The sequence below is a fragment of the Salmo trutta genome, unplaced genomic scaffold, assembly GCF_901001165.1.
Source record: "Salmo trutta unplaced genomic scaffold, fSalTru1.1, whole genome shotgun sequence".
NCBI classification, from domain to species: Eukaryota; Metazoa; Chordata; class Actinopteri; order Salmoniformes; family Salmonidae; genus Salmo; species Salmo trutta.
This window is the reverse complement of record NW_021822266.1, coordinates 12,528-31,080: the sequence shown is the minus strand read 5'-3', so window position 1 is coordinate 31,080 and position 18,553 is coordinate 12,528. Positions and strand designations below refer to the sequence as shown.

Here is an 18,553-nt window from a genome sequence, read left to right as displayed (position 1 = left end):
TCAGGAACCATGTGATAGGGAAAGGAATGTGTATATGCAATTAGAGGGACACCAGGAGACACATGTTCCTGGGAGTGAAAGCTTCAAAGCATTTCTTATCTTGAGGGAAAGAAACAGGCGAGCTCGGGAGAGTGATAAAGAGGGTGAGAAGTTTGTGGGGGAGACAGGTCACCAACAGTTTGTGTGTAAATGCATGTGCGTAAGAAAGCAAGAACTATATAATGACTGTTTTGTTATCCTGACCTCAGAACGTTCTCTGAATAAAAGCTACAGATACCTTTTGCAGAAAGCTGAGTCCTTGCCTAATTATTTTAACCCATTGTCTTACAAACCTTGGGCATTAGTCAAGGCGAATTGATTCTTGATTATTATCATCAAAGATATAAAATTCCTTTAACAATTGGTCCTTCGAGCCGGATTTCAAACTGCCGCTGTCGTTCCAAGGAGACACCGAAACCGTGCACGGGCGGATGAAATATCCGTAAATCAAAGACCTGGCCCTTTTCTGTGGGTTCTTTACAGGCCGGTGGCAAATTGGTACGCGACAGAGGTGGTGACGAGATTCAACGAACATTAAAAAAAACTCAGCTGCAAATGATAAGGTTAGTAGACTTTATTCATACTTTTGGGGAATAGCACCTGTATGATTACATTAAATAAGGGGTGAGTGATATACCTATAGGTTTGCATTGCATAGTGAAATGAGTGATATACCTATAGGTTTGCATTGCATGGTGAAATGAGTGAAATGAGTGATACACCTGTGTGTATGCATTGCATGAGGGAATAAGGGACACAATTGGGTGTTGGCATTTGATGAGAAATGAGTGAAAGACAAAAACGATTGTTGAGAGTGCAAGGCAAAAGCGATTGTTATGAGTGAAAGGTACTCTGGGTACGCTGAGATTGATGAATGTTATAGCTGGTGACCGGGGCTCAGAAGTTCGTGCGGAGAAAAATCGGTTTTAAAGGGAATCAAGTAGTCTGCGCGAATAGAAGAGAGGAATCAGTCGTAAATTCAAAATCTCATTGATGTAGAGGATTTTAATGTACTCTGGGTGTTAGACGCTGAAAGTCGGGGAGGTTATAGCTGGTGATCTGGCTTCGGAAGTTCGCGTGGAGAAAAATCGGTTTTAAAGGGAATCAAGTATTCTGCGCGAATGGAAGGCAGAAATTAGTTGTAAATCCAAAAGGACGAATTCGAAAACGGGGGAGGGTCCGAAATAGACCCTCGGCAACTGTGGCCACTGCATAAAACTAAACTAGGTCTTATGGTGAGAACCTGATAACGTAAAAGGGTTAATAGTCCATAGGGGGATAGTCGGTACCTAAATACGGCTTTGGGTCTGATATCTATGGGTGAAGTGAGACCTAATATGGTGGAGTGAGATACAGGTATTGGTGTCAAGAGTTACATGAAGCAACAGATAAATAGGCTGTTAACTAGGGCTTTAACGAGAACATATTGTTAGAATCAACAGTCGCAAGAAAAAAGCAGTTAGTCCTTTTTGAGCGATGAGATAGAAGCAATTTGTAATATAGAAAGACCCCTGGAAAGTAGTTTATAGTTGCATACGTATGCGACCTAATGTCTGATCAAGAGTCCCCTCTGTAGATAAAGTTTCGAGAGAGATAGAGTGATTATGCTGTTATGAGGGATTGCGTGTGAGGAGAATTCTGTCGATAAATCGCGAGGAAAAGACGGACAGTAAAACCTAAATATAAAACGGGTTGCAGTGTTTGCCTGGGAGCAAGATAAAGACCGGGTTAGGATATATACGTATAAATCATTCTAGCAGAACTACTCTGTAATTGAAAAGAAGGTTAATAACGAAAACATCTTGCTAGAATCAACAGTCGCAAGAAAAAAGCGGGTTAGTCCTTTTTGAGCGATGAGATAGAAGCAATTGGTAAAGTAGAATAATTATTCCCCAAATTGAATAGTTAATAACGAAAACATCTTGCTAGAATCAACAGTCGCAAGAAAAAAGCGGGTTAGTCCTTTTTGAGCGATGAGATAGAAGCAATTTGTAAAGTAGAATAATTATTCCCCAAATTGAATAGTTAATAACGAAAACATCTTGCTAGAATCAACAGTCGCAAGAAAAAAGCGGGTTAGTCCTTTTTGAGCGATGAGATAGAAGCAATTTGTAATATAGAATAATTATTCCCCAAATTGAATAGTTAACAACGAGAACATATTGTTAGAATCAACAGTCGCAAGAAAAAAGCGTTTGTCCTTTTTGAGCGATGAGATAGAAGCAATTTGTAATATAGAACGATTATTCCCCAAATTCTAGGTTAATAACGGTAAAATAGCATACACCTAAAGATTAACAACGAGGAGACACTGATCGTATTTGGTTTGGAGTTGTATAAATTAAAGCACATAGTTTAAGGTTCTTACGAATAATATTTCTAAAACTCTAGATTGGGAGAAGAAACAGAATAAATACGGGTGTACTTTAAACGATTTAAGCAACATGAGTAGTAAATCCTCTAAGGGAATCCCGGTCTTGACGGGAGATGAACGTTTCATGCTGGGAAAAGATAAAAGAAACATTCATTTTGGGCAAAGATGGAGGAAGAACTATGATTTTGATGGATGTTTAAATGTTGAAAGATTGGAATTAATGGTAAAACAAATACATAAGGTCAGTGGGGGTAAGACGGAGAAGCAGCGCACAGAGGGGCTTGACACCGCTCGTGTTTGGCTGGCAGAAGCTAGACAAAGAGATGTAGCCAGGGCAGTAGAAGGGGTAGGACATCCCAAGACAGGAATGGATGGATTCAAGAGAGATTTGGAGGCTCTGGCAGCCAGCTTTAAACTAAACACGGGTGAAGTAGAGCGTGCAGTCAGACAGTTGGTGGGAAAAGATTGGGCAGCAGTTAGGGGGAATTGAATACCAGGGAATGGGGATTTGATAGTAATGCCCTGGGCGATAGATGGACAATATGTCGATAAAGTCACACAGCTGTGTAATAATCTGAGGGACCACTATCACCGACATGCAGATTTCTCTAAGGTTCACGAGTGTAAACAAGAAGAGAATGAGACTATAAATCAATACCTAGAGAGATTAAAGGAGGTATTCAATGCCAACAGTGGGTTAATAGAGCCACGGGTAGAGCAGGGGAACGATACAGCATTTCACCAGCAACTGAAAATAGCTATCCTCAGTGGAATGCGCCCAGAGATAAGTCGTGCCATAAAAAGGACTCTAGTAGGATGGGGAACAGCGACTCTGGCAGAGGTAAAGAGATATGCCGTTCACTATGAGCAGCATGGGAAAAACAACAGAATTAAAAAAGAACAGAAAAAAACAGAGTACCTGATAGCAACCCTAGGGGAAATAGCGGGGAGGAGAACAGACTCTGTAGACAGAAGGGAAAAAACAGGGAGACGCGCTGACAAAGACGGAAAGAAGCGGTGTTTTAATGGCGATAGAACAGGACATTTCGCCAGAGACTGTAAAACACCCTGTGAACATTGTATCCGAGCAGGAAAGAACTACCGAAATTTTAAACATGAACAATAGCATTGTGGTTTAGTGGTAGAATTCTTGCCTGCCATGTGGGGGACCCGTGTTCGGATCCCAGCCCATGCACCATGGGACTAAAAGTGAATGTAATTATTATGTTTTGACTGGAACGATACGGTTGTTAGTGTTTGTTTAAGATAGAAACCGAATGTTTGGAGAGCTTGTTTAGTAAATAGGAAGGGAGATTCTTTCAAAAGAATAGCGGAGCGAATTCGATAAAGTACGTTGTTTGTGGTCTAAATGGCCTGCTTAAATGATTTATAGAGAGAATGGGAGTTGTAATTGAAGGACGGAATCAAGGAAAAGGCAGTTACTTAAATCTAATGAATTATAAGGAGCGGAAATTAATAATTGCGACAGAATTGTGGCGATATACATGATATTTTTAAACCCTTGGACATTTCATAAGACTATAAACCAATACCTAGAGAGATTAAAGGACGTGTCCAACGCTAATATTGGGTTAATAGAAACCACGGTAGTGGATGGATTTGAAGCCCCGGATTATCAGCAATGAAAAATTGCTTTCCTCAGTGGAATGCATCCCGAGATAAATCGTGCCACCAAACAGAACCTCGTAGGGTGGGGGCTAGCAGATCTGAGGGAAGTAAGAGAGGCCAGAGAGGGGGTCGAGACAAATACAGAGAGAAGAAGGTCAGGCGCCCACAGAAAGGCATGTTCAATCACATAAACCATTGAGAAAGTTTAAAACTAATGATTGGGGGGAGTACAATGGAATTTTAAGTATTATTAGGTTTTGTTTATAGTCAACTTTTGGGTTTTGCAATCAGTGTGACAGGATGAAATGCTGACCAAGTGGTTATTGTATGGAAAAAGAAGCGCTTAGCTCTTTGGGAAAAAATAAATAAATAAACAAAAAATTCCTAGAGACATGATATCTTAAAGGGGAATACGAGTGTTTCAATTGTAACAAGCTAGGACATATGGTTAGACAGTGTAAAGCACCGTGTGACCGCTGCAGGGATGGAAATCATTCTGGTAGAGATTGTAAGAGGTACAGAGACAAGCAAGGCCAGAGAGGGAGTAGAGATAAAGAAAAGAAGGTCAGGCGACCCCAGCCAGACTCAGAGGAGGAGGATGGGGCATGACTAACTATGGAGAGCAGGGGAACAGACACTAGTGGGGGGAAGGACGATTTTCAGAATTTAGTTATAAACAGCGATTGTGAAGTTTTTGAATTGGCTACAATTGATTTGGCAGTACAACAAGAACAGAAACCCTATTTAGAAACTAACAGTAATGGGAGAGAGAATCAAATTTCTGTGTGATACTGGGGAGTGTCTTGTTTTCAGTTTTAATAAACACATGGAATTCATTTGATAGGGAATGTTCTGGGAACCTGGGATACAAAATGTAGATGAAGTTCTTAGCTTTAATTTGTTTAATGTAGTAAGAAACACGGTTCTGAAAGGGTGGTATGACTTGTTGACCCCTCTGGTGACTTTTCCTGTGTGGTCTGATCAGCCACATTGAAAAGCCATTTGGATGGTGAATTAAGGTCATTGGTGATATTGATTTTAAGGGAATTTGAAGAACTGATAATGATGATGGAGTTAAAGTTCTTAGAGACAATTGATAATTTGAACCAATGATAGGACTAAAAGGGCAAAGCCTTAGACTAAGGGTAGGCTTCCTTAAGTCTATTTTCCTAGAACAATAAGGGTAAAATATTTTTTCTGGGTGGAGTAAATCAGATGAGTCATTTTGATCTGATTATGTGATTTGAAAATATTTTGACCAGTAGCAGGGGTATTTTTTTACATGATGTAGATACATTTATTTTCCCTTAGGAAGTCAGCTGTTGTTGAATTCAGTGTAAGAGATTTAACACAACAAGGCTGTGGAATTGATATACTAGTATTACTATATTTTGTTGTGAAGAAGTTTAATAATGGTAGACTTAGGTCAACAGGACAGGGATACATGACATCTGTAGGTGATCCAGGATTATTGAGGGTATCGAGATAAATGTAAGTAGATATGCAATATCTAGACAGGTTGATTTTTCTAAAGTTCAGGAGTGCAACCAAGGAGTCAATGAGACATTTAGTCAATATTTGGAAACAACCCAGATTTGATACTTTCTGTTATGAGTAAAAGCTGGAGACAGATAGAAGGGCAGACAGAGAGATCCTCCCCTGCACTGCTGAAACCTTGAGGGTTGGGGAGCAGTAAGAAGAAAGAAGGGGGGCCAGCAGGAGTAGATAGGAAGAGAATTTGGTTCACTTAGCTTTAGGATATTAATTCATGGAGAGACTATCGGCTCCATTGGCAGGCATGTATTTTAGTTTTGATTTTAGTTTAAGTTTGGTAAATTCACTAGGAGGAGCAATGAAAGCTTAGTTGGTTTCAGGGGGTAGACTGAACCATTGCCCAGACACTGTTCTGCACAGTAGGCCGAAATAGTAGCATTGACTAGAACCGGTGAAATAAGAAAGGAGAGAAAAGTTAATATTTACACAGACAAGCACATAGACATTTAAAACCATACAAAGCAGCATAGATAAATCTTAAAGACGATAAGAAACTAGACAGAGAATTTTTACAGAATAGCCGAGGATGAAGGCCCCAGGGAGAATTGGACATGTAGAAAATGAAAGGGGGCATCCTACAAGAGAAGATCTGACATAAGGATAATTTACTTATCCTACCAAAGAAATTGTATGGATACGCAGCAATATTGATACATAGGTTAAGCAATGTATCAAGGGGAAGGGAGTATAGTAGAGTAGTTAGGAAAGAGTGATGGCCTAGAGAATAATTACTTAAAAATAAAAAATTAAATTTGTAAGAAGATTCATTCCAACATTTGGAATTGGACTTATTGAAATATTCCGAAAGGAGGGGAAGAAGGGATGTTTGACAAGAATAGATAAGTATAGCAAATGGGTAGAAGCGTTCCCAACTTACTTGGTGGACATGATTATGGTAGCTAAAATATTAAGTCAAGATATTATCCCTAGAGTTGGTTTACTAGGAGCCATCTCTTTAAATGATGGATGACAGTTTAGCTAATCAGGTAGAGCCTATAGAATGACAGAGTTAAAAATACCAGAACTGGTAGACATAGAAGTTGAAAAAAATACTAGCAGAGCACATGAGAAGACTGTTTGTTAACCAAACCCGTATGTCCAAGATTTTGTGTCCAACAGGTGAATTACAGGAGAAGGTGATTCACTCAATCCAACCAGGAGACTGGGTGTGGATCCAGTCCCTGAGGAGAAAAAACTGGAAGCAACACAGTTGGGAAGGCCCATACCAGGTTCTGTTAAACCACTGCCTTTGCCATTAGAAAAGCTGAGAGAGTCACTTGGGTCCACGTTACCCACTGCAAGGAGGTATGTACACATATGAACACTGTTGATCACACACAGAGTTAGGAGAAGAACCGATACCAATAGGGTCCGGGGGTTACCTCCTTAACGAAGATTTCCTATCCCGACCGTTCATCACTGTGTGTGCTCCTAGAGGTGTGAGTATGGGGTGGTACCTAGCAGAGAGACTAAGGGCAGGAGAGGGTTGGCGGTTTTTGAGAAGAGTAGAGACTCTGAGCTGCATCATAGTCTAATCTGACTGATACATTGATCCACCACCTTCTGGTACTAATCATACGATACCGTTGTCATTGAGAAGAAGTAGAAGATAAACTATATAATACACTGATGAGTGACTTACAGAATAAGGAGTCGAAGAAGATCAAGATGTAGAATTTAAGGTAAACATTAAACAATTTCCTGGGGAAGCAGACAACTGTACAGGAATTGAGGTTGGCCAGATTGAAGTACTCAGCCAACCCACCTCGGTTCACCTAAATTCCGGATGAATACCAGTGTTATAGATACAAGAATGGCACCGAGAACTTAGACGATTTTAATGAATGAAAGGTAATTGGTAAAGTGACTGACTTAGGTTTGAGAGATGAATAGAACATTCTTAACCTCACAGCACCTATAACTGATGAAGGGTGGGCTAGTACCAGCAAAGGACGCATACGACGGAAATTACCACAAAGGGTGGTTAGGAACTTGCGCCCTGGGGTTATAGGTCCAACCAAGTCAAGTTAGTCATCAGAGGCCAGTTATAGGAGGCTAAAGTAGGCACAGAAGGAGTTTTGACCAGGATGGGAGTAGCTTTGTCTAGATGGATGCTATTGGCATCCTCAGGGAAGTTCCAGATGAATACAAAGCTATGAATCAAATATGTAAAGGCTTTAACACTACATTATTTTGGTGGTTGACAATAAATAGAAATGTGGATTGGATTAATGACATCTTTTAGAATCAACAGAGATTCATGAATGAAAACGGGGATGCAGTAAAGAGGTTCTCTGATCAATTATCCGACACCTCCCTCATGACCTGGTAAAATAGACTGACTCTCGATACGTTATTGGCAGAAGAGGGCAGTGTAGGTAGAATGATTAGGTTCAGCGCTACACGTACATTCCTGATAATACATCCCATGTTTGGGAAATGGAAAAGTGTTGTAAGAACTGTATTATGGGCTGCTTTCACCTGTATGAGTGTGTTTGTGTTGTGTGGATGTTGTCTCATCCCATGTGTGAGAGGTTTAATCACCAGGATTATAGAGAGATCGATGACGCAGCAGATGGTGAGAGATGGACCGATTCCAAGCTCCGATCAGTGGGATGGCGATTACGGGCCTCCAGGCCAGGGAGATGATTCCGTCTCTTTCGACAACGAGGAGCCAATGTTTGATGAAACAATTTTCAACATTTAGATACACTGTTCCTTAAATGATAATTATGATGAAAATCCTAAATAGAAGTGTCATAATTGGAAATAGGTCTAGGACATTAATGGATGAATATGAGGAATATTCATGTATTGGACTTGTTTAAATCATTGTAGTGTGATGTATTGTATTTCCATATAGAGTGTGATGTATTGCATTTACATATAGCGTGTGATGTATTGTATTTCCATATAGTGTGTGATGTGATGTATTTCCATATAGTGTGTGATGTATTTCCATGTAGCGAGTGATTATTGCATTTACATATAGCGTGTGATTAGTATGGTTCTCAGATAGCATCTGATCAAATCATGGAGAATTATTGAATCATTTAAGGGTGGAATTGATAAGAGAATTATCTATTAAAGGTAAATGAATCAATAGACCATGATGAATTATTAGTCATACAGAATGGTTAATGAATAATCAATGTAATGATCAATGTAGGGATAGATAAGTTTGATTAGTTCTGGAAAGTTCAGGAACCATGTGATAGGGAAAGGAATGTGTATATGCAATTAGAGGGACACCAGGAGACACATGTTCCTGGGAGTGAAAGCTTCAAAGCATTTCTTATCTTGAGGGAAAGAAACAGGCGAGCTCGGGAGAGTGATAAAGAGGGTGAGAAGTTTGTGGGGGAGACAGGTCACCAACAGTTTGTGTGTAAATGCATGTGCGTAAGAAAGCAAGAACTATATAATGACTGTTTTGTTATCCTGACCTCAGAACGTTCTCTGAATAAAAGCTACAGATACCTTTTGCAGAAAGCTGAGTCCTTGCCTAATTATTTTAACCCATTGTCTTACAAACCTTGGGCATTAGTCAAGGCGAATTGATTCTTGATTATTATCATCAAAGATATAAAATTCCTTTAACAGATGGTCTGGTTAATATAGCACTATGCCATGCCAGGGGATGGTCTGGTTAATATAGCACTGTGCCATGCCAGGGGATGGTCTGGTTAATATAGCACTATACCATGCCAGGGGATGGTCTGGTTAATATAGCACTGTGCCATGCCAGGGGGATGGTCTGGTTAATATAGCACTGTGCCATGCCAGGGGATGGTCTGGTTAATATAGCACTATGCCATGCCAGGGGATGGTCTGGTTAATATAGCACTGTGTCATGCCAGGGGATGGTCTGGTTAATATAACACTGTGCCATGCCAGGGGATGGTCTGTTTAATATAGCACTGTGCCATGCCAGGGGATGGTCTGGTTAATATAGCACTGTGCCATGCCAGGGGATGGTCTGGTTAATATAGCACTGTGCCATGCCAGGGCATGGTCTGGTTAATATAACTCTGTGCCATGCCAGGGGATTATCTGGTTAATATAGCACTGTGCCATGCCAGGGGATGGTCTGGTTAATATAGCACTGTGCCATGCCAGGGGATGGTCTGGTTAATATAGCACTGTGCCAGGGGCTGGTCTGGTTAATATAACACTGTGCCATGCCAGGGGAGGGTCTGGTTAATATAGCACTGTGCCATGCCAGGGGATGGTCTGGTTAATATAGCACTGTGCCAGGTGATGGTCTGGTTAATATAGCACTGTGCCATGCCAGGGGATGTTCTGGTTAATATAGCACTGTGTGATGCCAGGGGATGGTCTGGTTAATATAGCACTGTGTCATGCCAGGGGATGGTCTGGTTAATATAGCACTGTGTCATGCCAGGGGATGGTCTGGTTAATATAGCACTGTGCCATACCAGGGGATGTTCTGGTTAATATAGCACTGTGCCATGCCAGGGGATGGTCTGGTTAATGTAGCACTGTTCCATGCCAGGGCATGGTCTGGTTAATATAACACTGTGCCATGCCAGGGGATGGTCTGGTTAATATAGCACTGTGCTATGCCAGGGGATGGTCTGGTTAATATAGCACTGTGCCAGGGGATGGTCTGGTTAATATAGCACTGTGCCATGCCAGGGGATGGTCTGGTTAATATAGCACTGTGTCATGCCAGGGGATGGTCTGGTTAATATAGCACTGTGCCATGACAGGGGGATGGTCTGGTTAATATAGCACTGTGTCATGCCAGGGGATGGTCTGGTTAATATAGCACTGTGCCATGCCAGGGGATGGTCTGGTTAATATAGCACTGTACCATGCCAGGGGATGGTCTGGTTAATATAGCACTGTACCATGCCAGGGGATGGTCTGGTTAATATAGCACTGTACCATGCCAGGGGATGGTCTGGTTAATATAGCACTATGCCATGCCAGGGGATGGTCTGGTTAATATAGCACTGTGCCATGCCAGGGGATGGTCTGGTTAATATAGCACTGTACCATGCCAGGGGATGGTCTGGTTAATATAGCACTGTGCCATGCCAGAGGGATGGTCTGGTTAATATAGCACTGTGTCATGCCAGGGGATGGTCTGGTTAATATAGCACTATGCCATGCCAGGGGATGGTCTGGTTAATATAGCACTGTGTCATGCCAGGGGATGGTCTGGTTAATATAACACTGTGCCATGCCAGGGGATGGTCTGGTTAATATAGCACTGTGTCATGCCAGGGGATGGTCTGGTTAATATAGCACTGTGCCAGGGGATGGTCTGGTTAATATAGCACTGTGCCATGCCAGGGGATGGTCTGGTTAATATAGCACTGTGCCAGGGGATGGTCTGGTTAATATAGCACTGTACCATGCCAGGGGATGGTCTGGTTAATATAGCACTGTACCATGCCAGGGGATGGTCTGGTTAATATAGCACTGTGCCATGCCAGGGGATGGTCTGGTTAATATAGCACTGTGCCAGGGGATGGTCTGGTTAATATAGCACTGTGTCAGGGGATGGTCTGGTTAATATAGCACTGTGCCATGCCAGGGGATGGTCTGGTTAATATAGCACTGTGCCATGCCAGGGGATGGTCTGGTTAATATAGCACTGTGCCATGCCAGGGGATGGTCTGGTTAATATAGCACTGTGCTGTGCCAGGGGATGGTCTGGTTAATATAGCACTGTGCCATGCCAGGGGATGGTCTGGTTAATATAGCACTGTGTCATGCCAGGGGATGGTCTGGTTAATATAGCACTGTGCCAGGGGATGGTCTGGTTAATATAGCACTGTGTCATGCCAGGGGATGGTCTGGTTAATATAGCACTCTGCCATGCCAGGGGATGGTCTGGTTAATATAGCACGGTGCCATGCCAGGGGATGGTCTGGTTAATATAGCACTGTACCATGCCAGGGATGGTCTGGTTAATATAGCACTGTGCCATGCCAGGGGATGGTCTGGTTAATATAGCACTGTGTCATGCCAGGGGGATGGTCTGGTTAATATAGCACTGTACCATGCCAGGGGATGGTCTGGTTAATATAGCACTGTGCCATACCAGGGGATGTTCTGGTTAATATAGCACTGTGCCATGCCAGGGGATGGTCTGGTTAATGTAGCACTGTTCCATGCCAGGGCATGGTCTGGTTAATATAACACTGTGCCATGCCAGGGGATGGTCTGGTTAATATAGCACTGTGCTATGCCAGGGGATGGTCTGGTTAATATAGCACTGTGCCAGGGGATGGTCTGGTTAATATAGCACTGTGCCATGCCAGGGGATGGTCTGGTTAATATAGCACTGTGTCATGCCAGGGGATGGTCTGGTTAATATAGCACTGTGCCATGACAGGGGGATGGTCTGGTTAATATAGCACTGTGTCATGCCAGGGGATGGTCTGGTTAATATAGCACTGTGTCATGCCAGGGGATGGTCTGGTTAATATAACACTGTGCCATGCCAGGGGATGGTCTGGTTAATATAGCACTGTGTCATGCCAGGGGATGGTCTGGTTAATATAGCACTGTGCCAGGGGATGGTCTGGTTAATATAGCACTGTGCCATGCCAGGGGATGGTCTGGTTAATATAGCACTGTGCCAGGGGATGGTCTGGTTAATATAGCACTGTACCATGCCAGGGGATGTTCTGGTTAATATAGCACTGTACCATGCCAGGGGATGGTCTGGTTAATATAGCACTGTGCCATGCCAGGGGATGGTCTGGTTAATATAGCACTGTGCCAGGGGATGGTCTGGTTAATATAGCACTGTGTCAGGGGATGGTCTGGTTAATATAGCACTGTGCCATGCCAGGGGATGGTCTGGTTAATATAGCACTGTGCCATGCCAGGGGATGGTCTGGTTAATATAGCACTGTGCCATGCCAGGGGATGGTCTGGTTAATATAGCACTGTGTCATGCCAGGGGATGGTCTGGTTAATATAGCACTCTGCCATGCCAGGGGATGGTCTGGTTAATATAGCACGGTGCCATGCCAGGGGATGGTCTGGTTAATATAGCACTGTACCATGCCAGGGATGGTCTGGTTAATATAGCACTGTGCCATGCCAGGGGATGGTCTGGTTAATATAGCACTGTGTCATGCCAGGGGGATGGTCTGGTTAATATAGCACTGTACCATGCCAGGGGATGGTCTGGTTAATATAGCACTGTGTCATGCCAGGGGATGGTCTGGTTAATATAGCACTGATTCTCCTGCCATTGTTGGTCTAAAGGGCTCTGACACCTCTCACTTGACACATCAGTGCTGATTAAAGTTGTATCTCCTTGTCCTAGCAGGCTTGGTAGTCCAACTCAGCATTCAGTCCTCATAAAGTAAAATATATCATTGTAATGTATTTTTCTTCTTGGCTTTTGAACATAAAATATGGCTTCAGACTAAACATTGCTCACTCAATTCCAGGTTGGATGGTGTTGTCAGTTTGTTTGCAAGAGCATTTGGTGTGTGACTTGGGCCTTCCAGGTGATTCCGTAATTCCGTCCAACATCAGGGTGTAGGTTTGGAGTTTTGATCTGGAGCGAAGGTTAGGCTGTGGAGGGTAGCATCCTGTACATGTCCCTGCCAAAAAATCCAAGTTTATCTAACTCCAAATCTATATTTTTCCTAGAACATGCTGAAAAATGCAGGAGCTCATCTGCTCATGACCTCTCTGTCCTCTGTCTTCTCTCTCTCTGGTGGTATATATCTCTCCTGTTTCTTTCTCTCTCTCTCTCTCTCTTTCTGTATCTCTCTCCCTTCCTCCTCCTCTCTTCAGAGCAGGTCAGCACCATAGACACCAGTGAGTAATGACGGCCTCCACTGGCTGACATTCATACCACATGAATGGTGTGTGTGTGACATTGTGTGTGTGTGTGTGTGTGTGTGTGTGTGTGTGTGTGTGTGTGTGTGTGTGTGTGTGTGTGTGTGTGTGTGTGTGTGTGTGTGTGTGTGTGTGTGTGTGTGTGTGTGACTGTGTGTGTTTGTGTGTTCCACCAAGAGCGGGTCGGAGATGTTTCAGCCCAGCTGCTGTAGCCGCAGGACAGCTGTTGCTCTTGCTGGCAAATGGCACCCTATTCCCTACATAGTGCACTACTTTTGACCAGAACCCATAGAGACTACAAAGGGAATAGGATTATACGTGTTCCATTTAGAAATAGCACTGTCCTCTTATTGAGTATCTATATATCCATATAAATGTTATTTCATGTGTACAATGTGTTTATGAGTCACTACCAAATCTAATGTAATATATGCTCATAGAGATGACAGTGTGTTTATGAGTCATTACCATATCTAATGTAATATATGCTCATAGAGATGACAATGTGTTTATGAGTCATTACCATATCTAATGTAATATATGCTCATAGAGATGACAATGTGTTTATGAGTCACTACCAAATCTAATGTAATATATGCTCATAGAGATGACAATGTGTTTATGAGTCATTACCATATCTAATGTAATATATGCTCATAGAGATGACAATGTGTTTATGAGTCATTACCATATCTAATGTAATATATGCTCATAGAGATGACAGTGTGTTTATTAGTCACTACCATATCTAATGTAATATATGCTCATAGAGATGACAATGTGTTTATGAGTCACTACCATATCTAATGTAATATATGCTCATAGAGATGACAATGTGTTTATGAGTCATTACCATATCTAATGTAATATATGCTCATAGAGATGACAATGTGTTTATGAGTCATTACCATATCTAATGTAATATATGCTCATAGAGATGACAATGTGTTTATGAGTCATTACCATATCTAATGTAATATATGCTCATAGAGATGACAATGTGTTTATGAGTCATTACCATATCTAATGTAATATATGCTCATAGAGATGAGTGTGTTTATTAGTCACTACCATATCTAATGTAATATATGCTCATAGAGATGACAATGTGTTTATGAGTCACTACCATATCTAATGTAATATATGCTCATAGAGATGACAATGTGTTTATGAGTCATTACCATATCTAATGTAATATATGCTCATACAGATGACAGTGTGTTTATGAGTCATTACCATATCTAATGTAATATATGCTCATAGAGATGACAGTGTGTTTATGAGTCATTACCATATCTAATGTAATATATGCTCATAGAGATGACAATGTGTTTATGAGTCATTACCATATCTAATGTAATATATGCTCATAGAGATGACAATGTGTTTATGAGTCATTACCATATCTAATGTAATATATGCTCATACAGATGACAGAGTGTTTATGAGTCATTACCATATCTAATGTAATATATGCCCATACGTGCCTAATTGGTTTATTGATACATTTTGAAGTTCATAGCTGAACAATCTCCTCAAACAATAGCATGGTATTCTTTCACTGTAATAGCTACTGTAAATTGGACAGTGCAGTTAGATTAACAAGAATTTAAGCTTTCTGCCCATATCAGATATGTCTACAGTGGGGGGAAAAAGTATTTGATTCCCTGCTGATTTTGTACGTTTGCCCACTGACAAAGAAATGATCAGTCTATAATTTTAATGGTAGGTTTATTTGAACAGTGAGAGACAGAATAACAACAAAAAAATCCAGAAAAACGCATGTCAAAAATGTTATAAAAGGATTTGCATTTTAATGAGGGAAATAAGTATTTGACCCCTCTGCAAAACATGACTTAGTACTTGGTGGAAAAACCCTTATTGGCAATCACAGAGGTCAGACGTTTCTTGTAGTTGGCCACCAGGTTTGCACACATCTCAGGAGGGATTTTGTCCCACTCCTCTTTGCAGATCTTCTCCAAGTCATTAAGGTTTCGAGGCTGACGTTTGGCAACTCGAACCTTCAGCTCCCTCCACAGATTTTCTATGAGATTAAGGTCTGGAGACTGGCTAGGCCACTCCAGGACCTTAATGTGCTTCTTCTTGAGCTACTCCTTTGTTGCCTTGGCCGTGTGTTTTGGGTCATTGTCATGCTGGAATACCCATCCACGACCCATTTTCAATGCCCTGGCTGAGGGAAGGAGGTTCTCACCCAAGATTTGACAGTACATGGCCCCGTCAAATGATGCGGTGAAGTTGTCCTGTCCCCTTAGCAGAAAAACACCCCCAAAGCATAATGTTTCCACCTCCATGTTTGACAGTGGAGATGGTGTTCTTGGGGTCATAGGCAGCATTCCTCCTCCTCCAAACATGGCGAGTTGAGTTGATGTCAAAGAGCTCCATTTTGGTCTCATCTGACCACAACACATTCACCAGTTGTCCTCTGAGTCATTCAGATGTTCATTGACAAACTTCAGACGGGCATGTATATGTATTCTTGAGCAGGGGGACCTTGCGGGCGCTGCAGGATTTCAGTTCTTCATGGCGTAGTGTGTTACCAATTGTTTTCTTGGTGACTATGGTCCCAGCTGCCTTGAGATCATTGACAAGATCCTCCCGTGTAGTTCTGGGCTGATTCCTCACCGTTCTCATGATCATTGCAACTCCACGAGGTGAGATCTTGCATGGAGCCCCAGGCCGAGGGAGATTGACAGTTCTTTTGTGTTTCTTCCATTTGCGAATAATCGCACCAAATGTTGTCACCTTCTCACCAAGCTGCTTGGCGATGGTCTTGTAGCCCATTCCAGCCTTGTGTAGGTCTACAATCTTGTCCCTGACATCCTTGGAGAGCTCTTTGGTCTTGGCCATGTTGGAGAGTTTGGAATCTGATTGATTGATTGCTTCTGTGGACAGGTGTCTTTTTTACAGGTAACAAGCTGCGGTTAGGAGCACTCCCTTTAAGAGTGTGCTCCTAATCTCAGCTTGTTACCTGTATAAAAGACACCTGGGAGCCAGAAATCTTTCTGATTGAGAGGGGGTCAAATACTTATTTCTCTCATTAAAATGCAAATCAATTTATAACATTTCTGACATGCGTTTTTCTGTATTGTTCAAATAAACCTACCATTAAAATTATATACTGATCCTTTCTTTGTCAGTGGGCAAACGTACAAAATCAGCAGGGGATCAAATACTTTTTTCCCCCACTGTATGTCCTGGGAAATGTTCTTGTTACTTACAATCTCATGCTAATCACATTAGCGCATGTTAGTTCAACCGTCCCGTGGGGGGACCCACCGATCCTGTAGAGGTTAAACCTCTGTGTGTGTGTGTGTGTGTGTGTGTGTGTGTGTGTGTGTGTGTGTGTGTGTGTGTGTGTGTGTGTGTGTGTGTGTGTGTGTGTGTGTGTGTGTGTGTGTGTGTGTGTGTGTGTCTCCTCAGGTCTGCTAGGCATGGTGGCCCATATGATGTACACCCAGGTTTTCCAGATCACAGTTAGTCTGGGTCCTGAAGACTGGAGACCCCACTCCTGGGACTATGGATGGTCCTTCTGGTCAGTACTCATACTGTCTGTCTGTACAGTGTGTCTGTGTGTTTGGTATGAGTGATGACTGTTCCTCTGGTCTGTACTCATACTGTCTGTCTGTACTGTGTGTCTGTGTGTTTGGCATGAGTGATGACTGTTCCTCTGGTCAGTACTCATACTGTCTGTCTGTGTGTTTGGTATGAGTGATGACTATCCTCTGGTCAGTACTCATACTGAAGCTATTACAAACACCAACACATATGGCTGTTTTCTCTAGGCGCTTCATCCCAAATGGCACCCTATTCCCTACATTGTGCACTACTTTTGGCCAGAGTTTTATGACTCCGCCTTATGCGCATAGGGTGCCATTTGGGTGTACCTTAGAAAGTCAAGGACAATCTATCTTCCACGTCTATGGCTGGAGCTAGAGAAGACAGCTGTTGTCTGGGACACGCACACACAGACACACACGCACGCTCACAAACACACACTCAAGAGGAAGAAGAGTTATTTCCATTGCCTGAATCAGTCTCTCTCTCCCTCTCTCTCCCTCTCTCTCCCTCAGCCTGGCATGGGGCTCCTTCACCTGCTGCATGGCAGCTTCCGTCACCACCCTCAACTCCTACACCAAGACGGTCATCGAGTTCCGGCACAAGCGCAAACTATTCGAGCAGGGTCTCAGGGAGGAGCAGAACTACCTCGACCAGGAGGCCTTCCATTACTTCAGGGACCGCTCCCTCCAGTCCATATCCAGCTCCATGGAGGTCTACCCTGGGCACGGGGGAGGAAGGCTGCCTGGGGGGCCTGGAGGCCTGGTGGGGTCCGGGCTGGTTGGAGTACCAGGGAGAGGGAAGATGAGGGGGTCCTCAGGTTCCATCGACCTGGGAGAGAACTCTGAGTCCCTGGGGGAGGAACAGTGCTGAGAGAAGGGGGGGGGGGCAGAGGGTTGGGGAGTGGAGGGTTGCGAAATTCTAGTAACTTTCTAAAAATTCCAAGGTTTTCCGGAACTCCTGGTTGTAAAATTCTGGGACTCAGGTGGGAATAATAAGCAGAAAATTGGGAATCCTAGAACCAGGAGGAAAACCTGGGGATTTACAACCAGGAGGAAACCTGGGGATTTACAACCAGGAGGAAAACCTGGGGATTTACAACCCTAGTGTTGAGAAGTTGATGAAGACCATGCTGATCTCAGATCAGTTTTGTATTTCCGGCACCAATGGTTCAGGTTAGGAGAGGTGTATATAGTGTCATGCTTTGGTCTGAACAAGTAGTGCACTATACTGTATACAGTGCCTTGCAAAAGTATTCATCCCCCTTGGTGTTTTCCCTATTTTGTCGCATTACAACCTGTAATTTAATTGGATTTTTATTTGGATTCCATGTAATGGACAAACACAAAATAGTCCAAATTGGTGAAGTGAAATGAAAAAAAATTACTTGTTTCAAAACATTCAAAAAAAATGTAAAACGGAAAAGTGGTGTGTGCATATGTATTCACCCCCTTTGCTGTGAAGCCCCTAAATAAGATCTGGTGCAACCAATTACCTTCAGAAGTCACATAATTAGTTAAATAAAGTCCACCTGTGTGCAATCTA

At 42.6% G+C, this 18,553-nt stretch overlaps 1 protein-coding gene across 1 annotated transcript in view; it reads left to right on the top strand.

Moving 5' to 3' along the window:
- LOC115181506 (germ cell-specific gene 1-like protein) overlaps positions 1 to 17,881 on the top strand; it is a 43,137-nt gene extending 25,256 nt beyond the window's left edge. Inside the window, exons 3-4 of the mRNA XM_029743424.1 lie at positions 16,874 to 16,985; positions 17,524 to 17,881. Coding sequence (XP_029599284.1) covers positions 16,874 to 16,985; positions 17,524 to 17,881 — 470 coding nt within the window. The remainder of the gene's footprint in view (positions 1 to 16,873; positions 16,986 to 17,523) is intronic.
- The last annotated feature ends 672 nt before the right edge of the window (positions 17,882 to 18,553 follow it).